Genomic DNA, 13,441 nt, shown 5'->3' with positions numbered 1-13,441 from the left:
TTTGTCTTGCTTTCCATGAAAAATATCCATTCATCTTGGATACTAGTTGACTTATTGGCGATTGAAGGAGGTGGGGGTTGCCTGGTTTCAGAGGTAAATTAGCGAGAAAACGGCCGGCAAAGTTTAGTTATTTCCTAAGCTTGAGCACCCACGGAGACTGAGTTTACAGTTTTTGTGCTGTTTTTCTAATGGACATGAAAGGTGTTCAGCTTAAATAAATATTCGATAAAAATTCCCAAACCTGCGGGAAAATGCATTTCTTCTTTTCCATTAATTGACGGGCGCCTGATTTCACCACGCTGCCTCACATATACAGTCAAAACTGTCTAAGGTGACCACCTAGTGTCGAGGAAACTAAGTGTCCGTCTTAGACAGGAGGCCATCTTACACTGTATTATAAATATGTAAAAAAATTGAAAGGGAGAAGATGGGAAGTGTCGGTTTGTACAGGTGATTGTCCTTTAAAAGTGACTGTTAGAGCAAGTTTGACTGTATGTCATTTAGAAAGACACTGGCCAAGAGAACCACCTCTAAAATGACCACTTTCCCCTCAACATTGGGTTGTTGTCTTGGACATGTTTGACTGTATATGTATAAGAAAAGGATTCATTGAAAAAAAATGTTCACCTTTGTGTGAGATCTTGAAGTAAAGAAATTATTTCCTTTTTGTATCTGCTTACTGTGAGGGTTGACTTGATGGATTTTTTTTTTTGGAATACTTTCCCTCTTCCTTGTTTTTGTGGAAAGATCCCGAGGTTTGAGAGATATGCTCCTTCATGGTTAATATGTAGGTCTGTGCAGTTTCAGGTTTATCTGTATGGATAATGTTAAATGATTTTTTCACTATGGGTTATCTTTTAGTCTTATACTGTTAGGGGCAGTTTGGAATAATCTCTAATGCACAACAGTTAAGGTAGGATAGCACTAGATCACTATATAAAACTTGTTTTGTTTCTCAGACTCTTAAGTGAAAAAGTCTAAACTTGAGTTGGGTTTGTTTTGTTTTTACATTTGAAGTACATTTGAAGTCTAACAAAAAAAAACCAACAACCCCAAAATTGTTACCTCCTCTTTGTATTTCTAATATCAGATTTGTCATGTCTTACTTTAAAGTGTAAAAAAAAAGAATTAAAAGGTTAACTTCTCTTTGTACCTCTAGTATCAAATTCTTTAATGTAAAGCATGACCTTTGTAATTTCTATTTTCTGTCCACAGTGGGTTTTTCTGGTTGCTGGCATTACTGATATCATCTATTCTGTGGTATGCTGTGGTGCCGCTGAAGGGACAACTGGCTTTTGGACTAGTCTTCTCCGTCTTATTTCAGGAGGCCTTCAGATTTCTGTTCTACAAAACACTGAGGTACCCACCAAATTTTTCTCATTCCAGGACTTTTCCATACATTATGTGTGCTGACAAAATGATTTAATTCTCGGGGTTTAGCCCTGTGGACTCCTATAGAAACATCAAATACATGGGTTGGGTTTGCACTGTTTATTGTTAAAAAATAGCAAAAGGCATGTTAAACTTGCTGAAAATGGCATTGGATTAAAATCTGCAAATTTGATGTGTTCAGCCTGCATGATCTCCATTCATGGATTGTGAGAAGTAACTCATCTTGTCAGCCCTGCTTCACATACTGTTGTTTGTGTTGCATCTTCCTGTATGTTCTTTTGTTTGAATGAGAACTTTTCCACTCGGCAGATAACATCATGTTTTCCGGAAAAAGTGCAGGTGATGATGCGACTAGGTTACTTGAATGTCCCAAATTTCCATTACTTCTCAGCATTGTTTCTGTCTTTATTTTTCCTAGAGCTGTGTCAAATGTCAGTCTTTTGAACATAAGCATACAAACCGAAAGGAGTCTGAATGTTTGGAAATGTTTTATAATATTTCTTACACTCCTTGTTCCCACTATGAAGCCATTTATGGGAAGCATTGCTTCAGTCTTTTTCTTTCTCAGGTTTGTAGCCTTTTCTGCTTTGATTAAGATACGATCACATAGTGGTAACATTGGCAAGTTTGTGGTTGTAGAGGGCTCTGATGTTGTCGATTCCCATTTCTTTTGAATTAGTGTCAGTATTATTATAATCTGTGTAGGTTGCTGAAGAGTGCCACTGGTAAGTCCTCCTTTATTGTATTCCTCTTTTGTTGCTGTCTGTCTGCCTTTTTTTTCCTCACCTCTAAATGAGTATTATCGCGTCGATGTGCTTCTGTTTAGTCCAATAAAGTTTTTTGTATCTGTCTGTGATGAAATGTGATTATTACTCTTCTAACTGGGGGTACAGAATAACTGAACTATGAAATTATAGTGCTTTGTGTATGACTTTAACGGTTGATCAGCTATGATAGCTCTACTTAAGTGTAAGATATATATATATATATATATATATATATATATATATATATACATATGTATGTATATAATATGTGTGTTTCTGTCTTTTCATTTCCTGGGTGGGGTAGGGGGTTGGAAAATACTGCATTTTGATCCTATTTCTTTTCTCTTCCTCTATTGCCTCCCTTTATCAATCTTGCCTCTGTAGGTGGTTGGAGGGTGCTCTGGTGTTTTTTCTTTCCTATTAAACATCTGTCATCCTTATCTGTTCTCCTTTTATTAGTATTTTACTATCTAGTAACACCTCTAATCTTTGGCACTTATATTGCCTATTTGTGTTGCAAGTACCGTAAAACTTTTACTGAACCTAAAGTTCTGCTTTTTCCTGAAATTAAACAATTAAATCACAGTTATTGAGTTTATGCTTCTTTTTCTTCAAATAAATGTCAGGATGGCGGATGCAGGCCTGCTCATGGTTAGCCAGCGATCGGAAAATGAACATGTGGACATCCGTGATTTCTCCAACAAACATATCATGGCTTATGGTGAGTGTGTGTCCACACTGTTCTTCCTCACGGTCTTGCCTAGCTTTTCTGATTAGAAAAGTATGTGTGAGTGGTTAGAGGGCACCTTTGGTAGGTCCTGCATCTTTTCTTTCGCTCTGTTGTTTCTGACTATCTTGATTTTCCCCTGCACTAAAAGATGTCTAATAGGTCAAAGTGATTCCCTTTACTCAAAAATGAAGAAAAGTATATTGCCGTAACTGAGTTTTTGTTCCAATCCACCTCCTTGTTGTGACTATTAGAAGTGAGTCGCTGGTGGATGCTCTGGTGTGGTTTGCTCCTTTGTTTCTATCAAATATCTATCATCCTTATCTCTTCTCCTTTTTTGTGTTTATTACTCTCTTCTTACAACACTAATTTTCGGTAATAATGTTCATAGAGGTGTTAACCCATACCATTTTTTTTCTAATTTTGGGCAATAAAACTCTAACTAAAACAACAAAAAAAGTCTATTGGAAATGGATGCTACTTGACAAAAGTTTTGCCCCTTCAAAGATCTTAGTTTGTATCAAGGGGCAATTTGCTGTTTTACACTTGTATGGTACCAGTAGGTTTACATCGTTCCTCGAGTGGATGACTGATGGGTGCTTCAGTGTTGTCTGTTCCTTCTACTTCTGGCCACTGAGTTTTTTCTTTGCCCTCTGTTCCTGGCCAAATGGGACCGTTATTGTGCACTGTATTTCTATATATCCATCACTGTATTTCTCTCTCCATTAATAATCTGTGTTGGTTTATGTCCATGGGATCTTTACGTCTCTTTGGCCTAGAACAAGATTCAGGATAATAATTATTGTACTGATTCGCTTATAAATATTATTTTTACAAAAAAATAACAGGTTTGGAGGGCGTTATTGGTAGTTCCTTCTTCTTTAGTCTCCCTCAATTCCTTCTGTCCGTCTTTTTTTTTTCTTGTGCAAAATGATGGGTATTATATCTATGTGTTTCTCTGTCACTTGGACTGACCTTATTTTGACATCTGTGTTGTAACTTTTTGTCTCTTCGCCTATGCTCTCTAAGAATGTGATTACGAGTCTAGTGAGGACAAGTTATTTTTGTAGACAGTCTTCATATTTCTGCCTGAGAAGTTATCTCTGACATGACCTGAGCTACCACTGATGACTTGGATGGAAGCGGCCCGCCTCTCAAATGATGTCTAGAATTTTCTAACTCGTTTGTTTCTCATTTTCCAGTTTCCGGTCTAGGATTTGGGCTGATAGCGGGTGCCTTCTCCATCATCAATGTGCTGGCCGACATGTCTGGCCCCGGCACCATCGGCATCATGGGAGATTCGAAATATTTCTTTTGGTGTTCAGGTGAGTAGAAGTTCAGCTTCTTTGGTCAACTGCAACGAGGATGCACCTGTACTGTGGTGTGACTTGTTTCAAATTCAGTTGCTGTCCCTCTATTGTTTCTATTTATCTACCTACCTACCTACCTACCCATCCATCCATCCATCCATCCATCCATCCATCCATCCATCCATCCATCCATCCATCCATCCATCCATCCATCCATCCATCCATCCATCTATACGTCTATCCTTCTACTTCTCAAACTGTCTCTCTATCTTTCTATTTCTATCTCTGTCTCTCTGTCTTTCTACCAATATGACTGTCTGTCTATAGCAATGCCAATTTGACTTCCGTGCGCGTCAAAATTTTGGTCCCCGTTTAAGGGTGAATTTTTGGACTGCATCGGAACATAAGTGACTAACTTTCTCAAACTTGGTCTGCTCTCTTTTTGGACCAATGTGAATGAAACTTGACAACCAATCAGAAAATAGGGCAAACTAATGATATATGGACGTTGAAATTTGTACACATAAATTAACCTATACTTTTGTGTCGGAAACACTTTCGTATCGGGTATACAGACAACTATCAGGAGCTTGATTTTCAACATCAAGAAGGTGAGAGATCTATCTTTCCTTTAGAGTGTCCTCAAATTTGACCGTTTTGTGTCAAGTAGTTGTTTAGACCCTATCATAAATGTATCACTACACCCCTGTCCAAAGTGGCTTCGCGCGGAGACCGGCCGTTTTCCCCTCACTCCTTCGACAAATGTATATGACCAACAAATGTCCGCATGACTATTCTGAGCCCATTCATTGGTCTCTTGAAATAGGGCAATGGCGGGCGCATGCATCCGATTGTTTTTCTCTCTGTTCCCCTGTAACATCACAACGGGGGTATTCTGAGGCAAGCTTATCTCACCTCGTGGTGTTCACGTCTCAACAGGAAAAAAGGGTTTTTAGTTCTACGGCATTCTAGATTGAATTAAATTATATTTTATTGTTGGCATGGTCTAAATTCATCAAAGAAAGCTTTGCCGTTATTTAGTCACGCTGCCAACATATTCTTAAAGATCCCATGTTGTGATACTATGCTATAAATAAAATGCTCTCATCCCGACACCAATTTTTAGCAAAATCGTAATATGAACACCAAAATTTTAATTATAACAAAATAACTACAAAATGGTTAGTAAATCTGATTGCAGAAATGATTTCTCCACCCAAAAACGTATTGAGTAGCCAAGTTTCTTTCTCTAGCACTCCAATTAATTACTGAGATATGGTCAATTTTCTTACAGAATCTGCTGTTGCATGGTCCACTTTCAGGAGTATTTTCCTATATGTGGGTCATCCATAATTTGCCGACCTTTACAACCCCATAATTTTTTATTAATGGACCGATTCTTAAAAATAAAAAAGCATTATTCTTAGAATTGAAAACTCCTTCTTAGGTACCAAATAAAAAACGGCTAAAGCGAAAAATTAAATTTTCATTGGCATTGCTACTGTCTGTCCAGCTGTCTGTCTGTCAATTAGTCTATCTCTCCTTGAGTCTATGTACCTATGTATCTATGAATTTATCTATCTTCCTCTCCCTAGTGTAGTAACATATCATCATTTCTCTCACGTTGCAGCATTCCTCACCCTGTGCTTCATCCTTCTGCACACTGTCTGGGGCGTCATTTTCTTCGCGGCTCTGGACAGAAAGCGCTACATCCCAGCAGCCCTTGTTGTCGCAGCTCACATGCTCATCTCTTGCTTGGTAAGTTCTTACACTTATGGCTGCACAATTTGTTCCGCATCTTCAAATTGCTGCCGCCCCATTAGTCATCCTTTGATTTTTGGGAAGAAATGAAAGTCGTATGTTGCTAAGTCTTGGGAATAGCAGAGATGTTCAGTTCTTTTCAGTGTACTGTCTCTGTCTGTGGGCAGATGTATAGTATTGCTGCCTGGTGTGCACATTATGGCCATTATTCACATTTTGCTGTGTCTGATCTGATTGTTGATTTCCCATTTGCATTGTGTGTGGTTGGTGGGTGCTCTCGTGTGGTTTGCCCCTTCTTTCCTATCAAACATACCTATCTTCCTAATTTCTCCTAATTTTTGTTTTGGTAAGTGCTTAATAGCGCTTGCAACTGCATAAGGTCATATGAGCATGCAGACTCCTACTTCTTTTCTTTGTATGTTGCTCTCTCGTAACACATCTAATCTTTGGTGGTGATATGACTTACTTGTGTTGCAAGTGTTGTAAAACTCATACCAAAACTTTAAAAAAACGCTGAAAAAACCCAAAACATAAATACGAATTTGCATTTGTTTGATCTGGGGCCGATAAAGTAGCTTTCCTAAGTACAGAATTTATCCCCGGGTGTGGTTTGTTGAGTTATTGAACCCTCAACCATTCAATTGCAAGTTATACCCCCAAATCTCCAGAATTAATTAAGAATGAGTACGCTGTCGGTCTGCTGTTCCGCAGTTCTAAGCCCTACATTTTTATAATTTTATTTATTGCAGTTTCTTATTATTCTGTGTTGTTGGTTTCATTTGCCCAAAAATTATTCTGTCAAAATTCAAATTCTTAACTCACTTGAGCCTGAGCTATTTTTCACCCAACAACCATTGCAGCCTGACATTTTGGGGCATAGTGACTCGTTGACCACAGATAGACTGTGAAAGCTATCATAATTTAAAAATGCAACAAAAGAAAGAAAGAAATGCTCTCACAGAAAGAGAAAAACTAATTTGTCCAAATAGTTCTTATTTTATCAAAATTTTGAAATGGCAATGTCACGGGGTGACGCAATTTTTTTTGGCACCCAATTTATAATAAAATCAGCTATCACAATGCGCGGGGTGACTGACTTAGTCCTTTACAGCTAAAAAAGTATCGCACATAACTTCACTCAATTGTTAGCGAAACTACACAAGTGGATCAACTGCTGGCTCACCGTTTCCTGTAGCTCGCGACCAAAAAACACCGGAGATATCAAATGATAAAGCGCATCCCATAAATACTTAGGCCACAAGGCCGGTGGAGCATCCAGTAAATACAGGGAAATAGACTCAAGTGATGTTAACTTCACCAAATTTTTAAAGAAACGAAACAAGCGGCTCACCGAAAAACACCAGAGATATCGACCGCTTAAACGCATCCTGTAAATATGTGGCATTAGCTGGCAGAATGTCTTGTAAAAACCAGTACATTGGAATAGGCTCAAGTGAGTTTATGTTGTAAAAAGCAAAAAATATAATATTATATATAGGCCTATATAACATGGGTACAATTTTTTAAAAATGAAGCTCTCTCCCAAAAAATTTTACTTTCTGGGCTTAGATTGTTTGAACAACTTGCTGGTGATATGCACAAGTTCTGTGGCTGGTTGGCGGGTGCTCTGGTGTGGTTTTCTCCTTCTTTCCTATCAAACATTTAGAGTCTGATCTCCCCTCCTAATTTTTTTTTTGCACTTATTACTCTCTTGTAAAACCGTTTATGACCTTGTTGTACTGCAAGTGTGGTAAAACTCTTACTAATCTAAACTAAACTAAATGCACAAGTGCATTAACCTGATAAACTGGAGGATACACCTGAGTGCCTTTTTACCTTTCTCTGCATTGAATACACGCCTCAGTGCATGCCTCAGTGCATGTGGTTATATGTTCAGCATTCGGCACACAGGGGCTCAGGCTAAGGAATGGGGAAATAGGCGTTAAAGGATTAATGTTGCAGACATAATTTGCATTTGCATTTTAGTTTCTAGTGGAGGGTGCATCGAGGTTTTCTTGAAAAGTTTGTTTGATTTTCTCACTGCATCTCCTGTCACGTGTTATTCAGTAGTTCTGTAGCAGGAGAGATCTTCCGTGTTCTTAAAGTAACAAAACAAAACAACATAAATGATGGAGTTGTCCCTTTTCTCTCTTTGTGCTTAGCTTTGCTTTCAATTTTTTTTTGGGTCTTAATTATTCAGATGTGCTAGAAATTCTATCCTTTAATTTTCTATCGTGGGACCAGTAAAGTTAGATGAGTGGTCAGTATGGTGGGTTCTCTAGGAAGCCATGATAACTTTAGCCTGTATTACACATTCATTTAAAACTGACAGTTGTCTATCCTCTTTGGGATAAAAAAGAAATGACACATGATTTAATCTCGGCAAAAGTACCTTTTTTTCCCCTCAAAATCCAGCAAGAAAATGAATCATGTGCGAGTGTTTTAGCTAATTTTGATACACTGGTTCCGAATTTGATATTATTTTTATTTTAAGGCGTAGTTTTCATAAAGTTTACAAACATGAACATTATCTCCAGCAGGTTGCTGACTGTCCCAAGGCTGGATGCACAAAATTCGAGCTATGCCTGACTTTTGTTGCGGCCGATAGGTCGGACAGTCTGTCATGTCTGCAGCCGGCTGGTTATAAAATTCTCATTTGTTAACTTATAAAAACTGAGTCGTAACTTTAGAATAATATGGAATTTGGAACCAGCGAATGAAAATTAACAAAATGACTTGCAGATGACTGTTTTTCTTGCTGGACTTTGAAGATCACGAAAAAAAGAAGTATTTTTGTTGAGATTGCATAATGTATCATGTTCTTATCTCAAAGAGGATGGACAACTGTCAGTTTTAACTGAATGTGTAATAAACCCCTTTGGCTCAAACATAAGGCAGTGCTTTTGTATGATGATTCTATATTGGTGTGGTATTGTGTATTGTGTGACATTGATAAGCTGCTATGCTGGTATATATATTTATTGATCACCATGTATGAATACCATTGTGATATAATTTTCTCCTTAAAAATCAAGAAAAGTGGGAGTGGGTTTTTGAAGGATGCCAGTGGCAGGTCCTACTTCTTTTTTTTTCCAATATCTCCATTTGTGGATTGCGAAAAGTAGCTCATTTTGTCAGCCCCCCCCCCCCCCACAGGGCAGTGCTGCTGACTGAAGTGTCTTTAGGGCATTTACAAAGGGGGGATATTAACATGTTCTTATGCACAGTTGAATTGTAAATGGGCTGATTTATCAATGTTATGCTCATACTGTGCCGGAACAACGTAGGGGGAACTGCTGCTTTTTCTTTCCTCATCCTTACTGTCGTCATTTTTTTCCTCTACTTCTTTTGTATGTTTGTCACTCTCTTGTGAACTGCTATTTCCAGGGTGCCTTGATAGTCGAAGCAGACTTTCTCATGTTGAGGCTAGAGAAGTGAGCAGAGTAAGCCTGATTCCTCGTTTAGACTTCTCTGTTGATGTCCACCCCTTGGCGCTCATATGATCTTATGCAGTTGCAAGTGCTGTAAAACCTTACTAAAACAAACAAAAATCTGTCTATGTTGCTCTTTTCCGCTACTAAATAACTTATTGTGCCAATGTGCTTTTTTTTAACTCAATCAGACATTCTTTATGAAACCATTTATTGCCTCTCTGAGCAGACTAACCCACCTGGGCTGCTTCCAGCCACTCCCACAAATCTAGGTACCCACATTATAACTTATAATTTTCCCTCCAAACAGCTGCAAAATTAGTGGGCAATATGCGTACGAAAGTGCATGAAGGGTAACTCTTAAGTAGTTGTTTTTTTAGAGAGACATAGATGGATTTGGACTTTCTCGTAGTCAGGTGGCTGCTTGGATACGAGTATTCTCGTAGGCCGCCAGCCGTGAGTTGAAAGGAGATTTTATAATTTTTTATTTTGTTATTGATTTCAGACCCTACTGAATCAACAGAGCAGCAACACCAACTCTACCATTTACCTGGCCAGCCTCCTGCCAGCGTATCTCCTGTTGGCCGTCTCTTCGGTGGCCGCTTTCTACACTGCCGGGGGAAATCTGAAAAATGTCAGGGCGGCCGTCGTATGTAGGCAAGGAAGATATGAGATTGACTAAACAGCTGAGCTGATATATGTGTATGTATGTATGTATGTATGTATGTATGTATGTATGTATGTATGTATGTATGTAGTTGGTCGGGTCGGTCGGTCGGATAGTGAGAAAGTTGATAGTCTAGTCTCTCTTTTTTTTTTATGGAATAGAAAATGAAGGACAGGCAGACTATTGGAGGGTGCCACTGGTAGGTCCTATTTCTTTACTCTTTTCCTGTTGGTTCTGTCTTACTTTTTCCCTACTTTAAGTGAATGTTGTTGAGCTGATGTGCTTCTCTTTACTCAAAAAGCTTACTGGGTAAATATCAACGATGGAAGTAACAAGGTCAAAGACTAGCAAATTGGTTGATAGATTCACCACCCATATGGCCATCAGCCCCAACTACAGGGCTCACTGTGGTGGCCATATCTGACTGTTAGCTGTACAACTTTTTTTTATCAAGATGGCTGTACGGCAGACAGATGATACATTAGTTTAACAAAGTTTTGACGTTTCAGCTTCAATGATCTATTTTAGACTGCAGAAGTTGAAGTAAATTGTTTGTTTTTATGTTTTTCTTAGCTTTTGCATCAGGGTGGAATTTTGGTTTTCGCGTAGTGATAAAGCAAGAACTTCATTTCATTACATTTGCTCTTTGCTTTTTCATCCTCCGTTGTCATTGAGCGTCAAGGGGAGAAGCAGTTTTCAATATAGGCTGACTCTTCAGTTCTTTTAATAAAAAATTTAGATATTCTCAGGGTTCCCTTGATTCCTTCAATCCATCTCATATCCTAATTTAAAAAAAGAGCGCTAGATATTGCAGAGTTTATTTGTGATTCAAGTTGTTCATGTGGATAATGAAAAGAAAAGAACCTTATGTAATTTTGGATTGGGGGGGGGGGGGGGGGCATTGTACATTTGTGTGGTGTTAAGGCACTTGAAAAAGCTGTTTCCCTGGATGCAAATCCTTAGTTGGAGAAGGCTGTCTCTGTGAGTATGACCTGAAAAACTGATTGTGTATGAGTGTTGGGCTGGTTTGCAGTTGTCTTCTTTTGAAACAGGGTTGTTTTTTTTAAAAATGTAACATTGAATGGAATGGATGAATCATTGAAGATCAGGGGATATTATAACAGCAGTGTTGGTAAAACCATGATATATAAGAGAATGCAGAGTGTGGTCGATTGAGAAACTTTCAAATACATCAAGAGAGCCTTTTGACAAGCCATAAATTTGTCAGCTGCTATTTAGAATGAAGCTGATTCCTTTCTTTCATGCTGTTCTTTCTGTTTCTTTGTCTGTCTTATTTTCTTTCCCATTTTTTTGTTTCTGAATTATCTGTCTCGCTTTCTCCCAGCGCTTAATGGCCTTGATTATGTCAATATGCTTCTTTTTTTAAACTCAAACACAGACATTTTATCCATACATTCAGTGAAAATTGTTGTTATGTTGATGTGGTTCTCTTGACTCAAAATAACAAAAGATGGGAGACCGGAGCATTTATACAACATTCTAATTTTGTGTCCATTTATTTCCTAAATAGCAATGCCAATTATTTTCTTTTAAAATTTTTGTTACTTCTTTGTTCTTTTTCCCTCAAGAATGTCCAAATGTGGAATTTGACATTTTTTTGTATGGTTAATATTTTAACATTCCTTTTTTAATCTTAACAATGTTATAGGATTTGAATGACTTTCCATTGAGAGTGATTTTGAGGTTTATGGCGATTGATGGTTTGAGTTTGGTGTCTTGTTCATGGCAGAAAGTTTTGTCATTTTTCAGGGTTTCTATGTGCAACAGATATTATGTTTCGTCCTGTTCCTATTAGGATAGCACAACATAAGCATATATTTACTAGTTATGGCTTCCGCTTACTATCAGCGCAATCTTTTGTCTGTGTTAGTTTTGCTTCAACGCAATTTTCAGTGAAGCTTTTTGGAGATAAAAAATTACACAGTAATTTGGTGTGCTTTTGTTCTCAGCTAACATGCAAGGCACATGAGCTGGGTAAGATTTCTGTCCATACTACAGCTGATATTACAAATGTGAGCGTTTTCCTACTATGGACACATTTTTAAGAACTGACATCTGTGGTGAAGTAGTTAGGCTCTTCACCATTTTGCACAGAAGATGTGAGTGGGTTTGATTCCCAAGTGAGGAAGTTTAATATTTGTAGGGAATCTCTATCTGTTCTCTGTTAGGATCTTAGACTAAACATCTTAGACTGAGCAGTCGGTATGAACTGGCTTGGGGGAGGTGGGGGAGGGTGTTCTTTAAAAAAAAATTATAGAATATTAGTTGACTTTTTCTCTGTGCCACTCATTGCTTTCTGCCTCTGTCAATTTATTGAAACTATCTGGAAAATGTGTGGCATTGTGGTGAAATCTAGCGCTCGTCAAAATTGTGAAATCCTAGAAACCAACAATTTTTCACATATTAGGCAATTTTTGTTTATGGGTCCCTTTAATTTAAAAACAAATCTCTGTATGGATTTTGCTGGAAATCATTGATGAAAAGCTAAAAAAAATATAAATTTATAGTTTCAAAGGACACTCATATTTTGGAAGTTGTCAAACTTTGGCAGACATTTTCTCAATAATTCGACCCCTGAGACCAAACAACCCGCCTCCTTCGGTTGCAAGTGTCTCGACTTCAGTTAAAAGTGTGTATTCTTTTTTCAGCGACAGCAAAGCAAATAATTAAGCTTTATTGTATTACCAATAACTCCACATGTCCAAAAATTGATGAGCGCCTGATTCCACCATGATGTGACGCAAATGGTTATAATGATTATTGAGTCATATGATGTACATGTAAATATATTATGTATACTATTGCGCTGTAAAATAAAATGTGAAAATATCATGTATTTCCATGTGGTTTGTTTCCTTTTGTCTTTCTTGTTTTCTGATGTTGATTAGTTGGGAAAAGAAAGTGGTTGGAGGGTGTTAAACTGAATGATCCTACTTATAATTACCCCTCCCTAGTTCTTTTTGTCTGTCTTTTGCCCTTGCGCTAAATTGCCTTTATTGTGTTAATTTGCTTCTATTTGCTCATGCAAACAAACAGTAAGTGGAAATATAGCGTGATTGGGGGGGGGGGGGGGGAAGTGGAGGACACAACCTTTATTCCCAACTCTTCGCATAGAGGGAAGAGACATTTGAAAACAATATGTCGTCATCTTCATCCCTAACATTTAATAAAGGTATTCCGAAAAATCCCACGGTGGCCGCTTCTAAGTGATGACATTGTTAGTGTGTATGTTGCCCAAGGTGTTTGCCATCATATTTTGAAAACAGTGAAAGGCGTTTGGGCAATAAACTTTGTGATATTTTTCATGGTCAATGCAGTTGCATTCCGTAACAAAAGATTAAGACGTCTAGGCTAACTTGAGCGCT

At 38.0% G+C, this 13,441-nt stretch overlaps 1 protein-coding gene across 2 annotated transcripts in view; it reads left to right on the top strand.

The window, feature by feature from the left end:
* The window catches only part of LOC101856734 (gamma-secretase subunit Aph-1), a 22,909-nt gene extending 9,997 nt beyond the window's left edge, over window positions 1-12,912 (top strand). For both annotated transcript variants that reach the window (XM_005097746.3, XM_005097747.3), the window contains 5 exons: window positions 1,216-1,359; window positions 2,786-2,880; window positions 4,089-4,211; window positions 5,827-5,954; window positions 9,894-12,912. In XM_005097746.3, the coding sequence (XP_005097803.1) occupies window positions 1,216-1,359; window positions 2,786-2,880; window positions 4,089-4,211; window positions 5,827-5,954; window positions 9,894-10,070 (667 nt within the window). In that variant the 3' untranslated portion in view covers window positions 10,071-12,912. The remainder of the gene's footprint in view (window positions 1-1,215; window positions 1,360-2,785; window positions 2,881-4,088; window positions 4,212-5,826; window positions 5,955-9,893) is intronic.
* Window positions 12,913-13,441: the final 529 nt, after the last annotated feature.

Source organism: Aplysia californica, unplaced genomic scaffold, assembly GCF_000002075.1.
Source record: "Aplysia californica isolate F4 #8 unplaced genomic scaffold, AplCal3.0 scaffold00163, whole genome shotgun sequence".
Lineage (NCBI taxonomy): Eukaryota > Metazoa > Mollusca > Gastropoda > Aplysiida > Aplysiidae > Aplysia > Aplysia californica.
The sequence above is the reverse complement of the archived record's forward strand: the minus strand, read 5'-3'. Positions and strand labels throughout refer to the sequence as shown.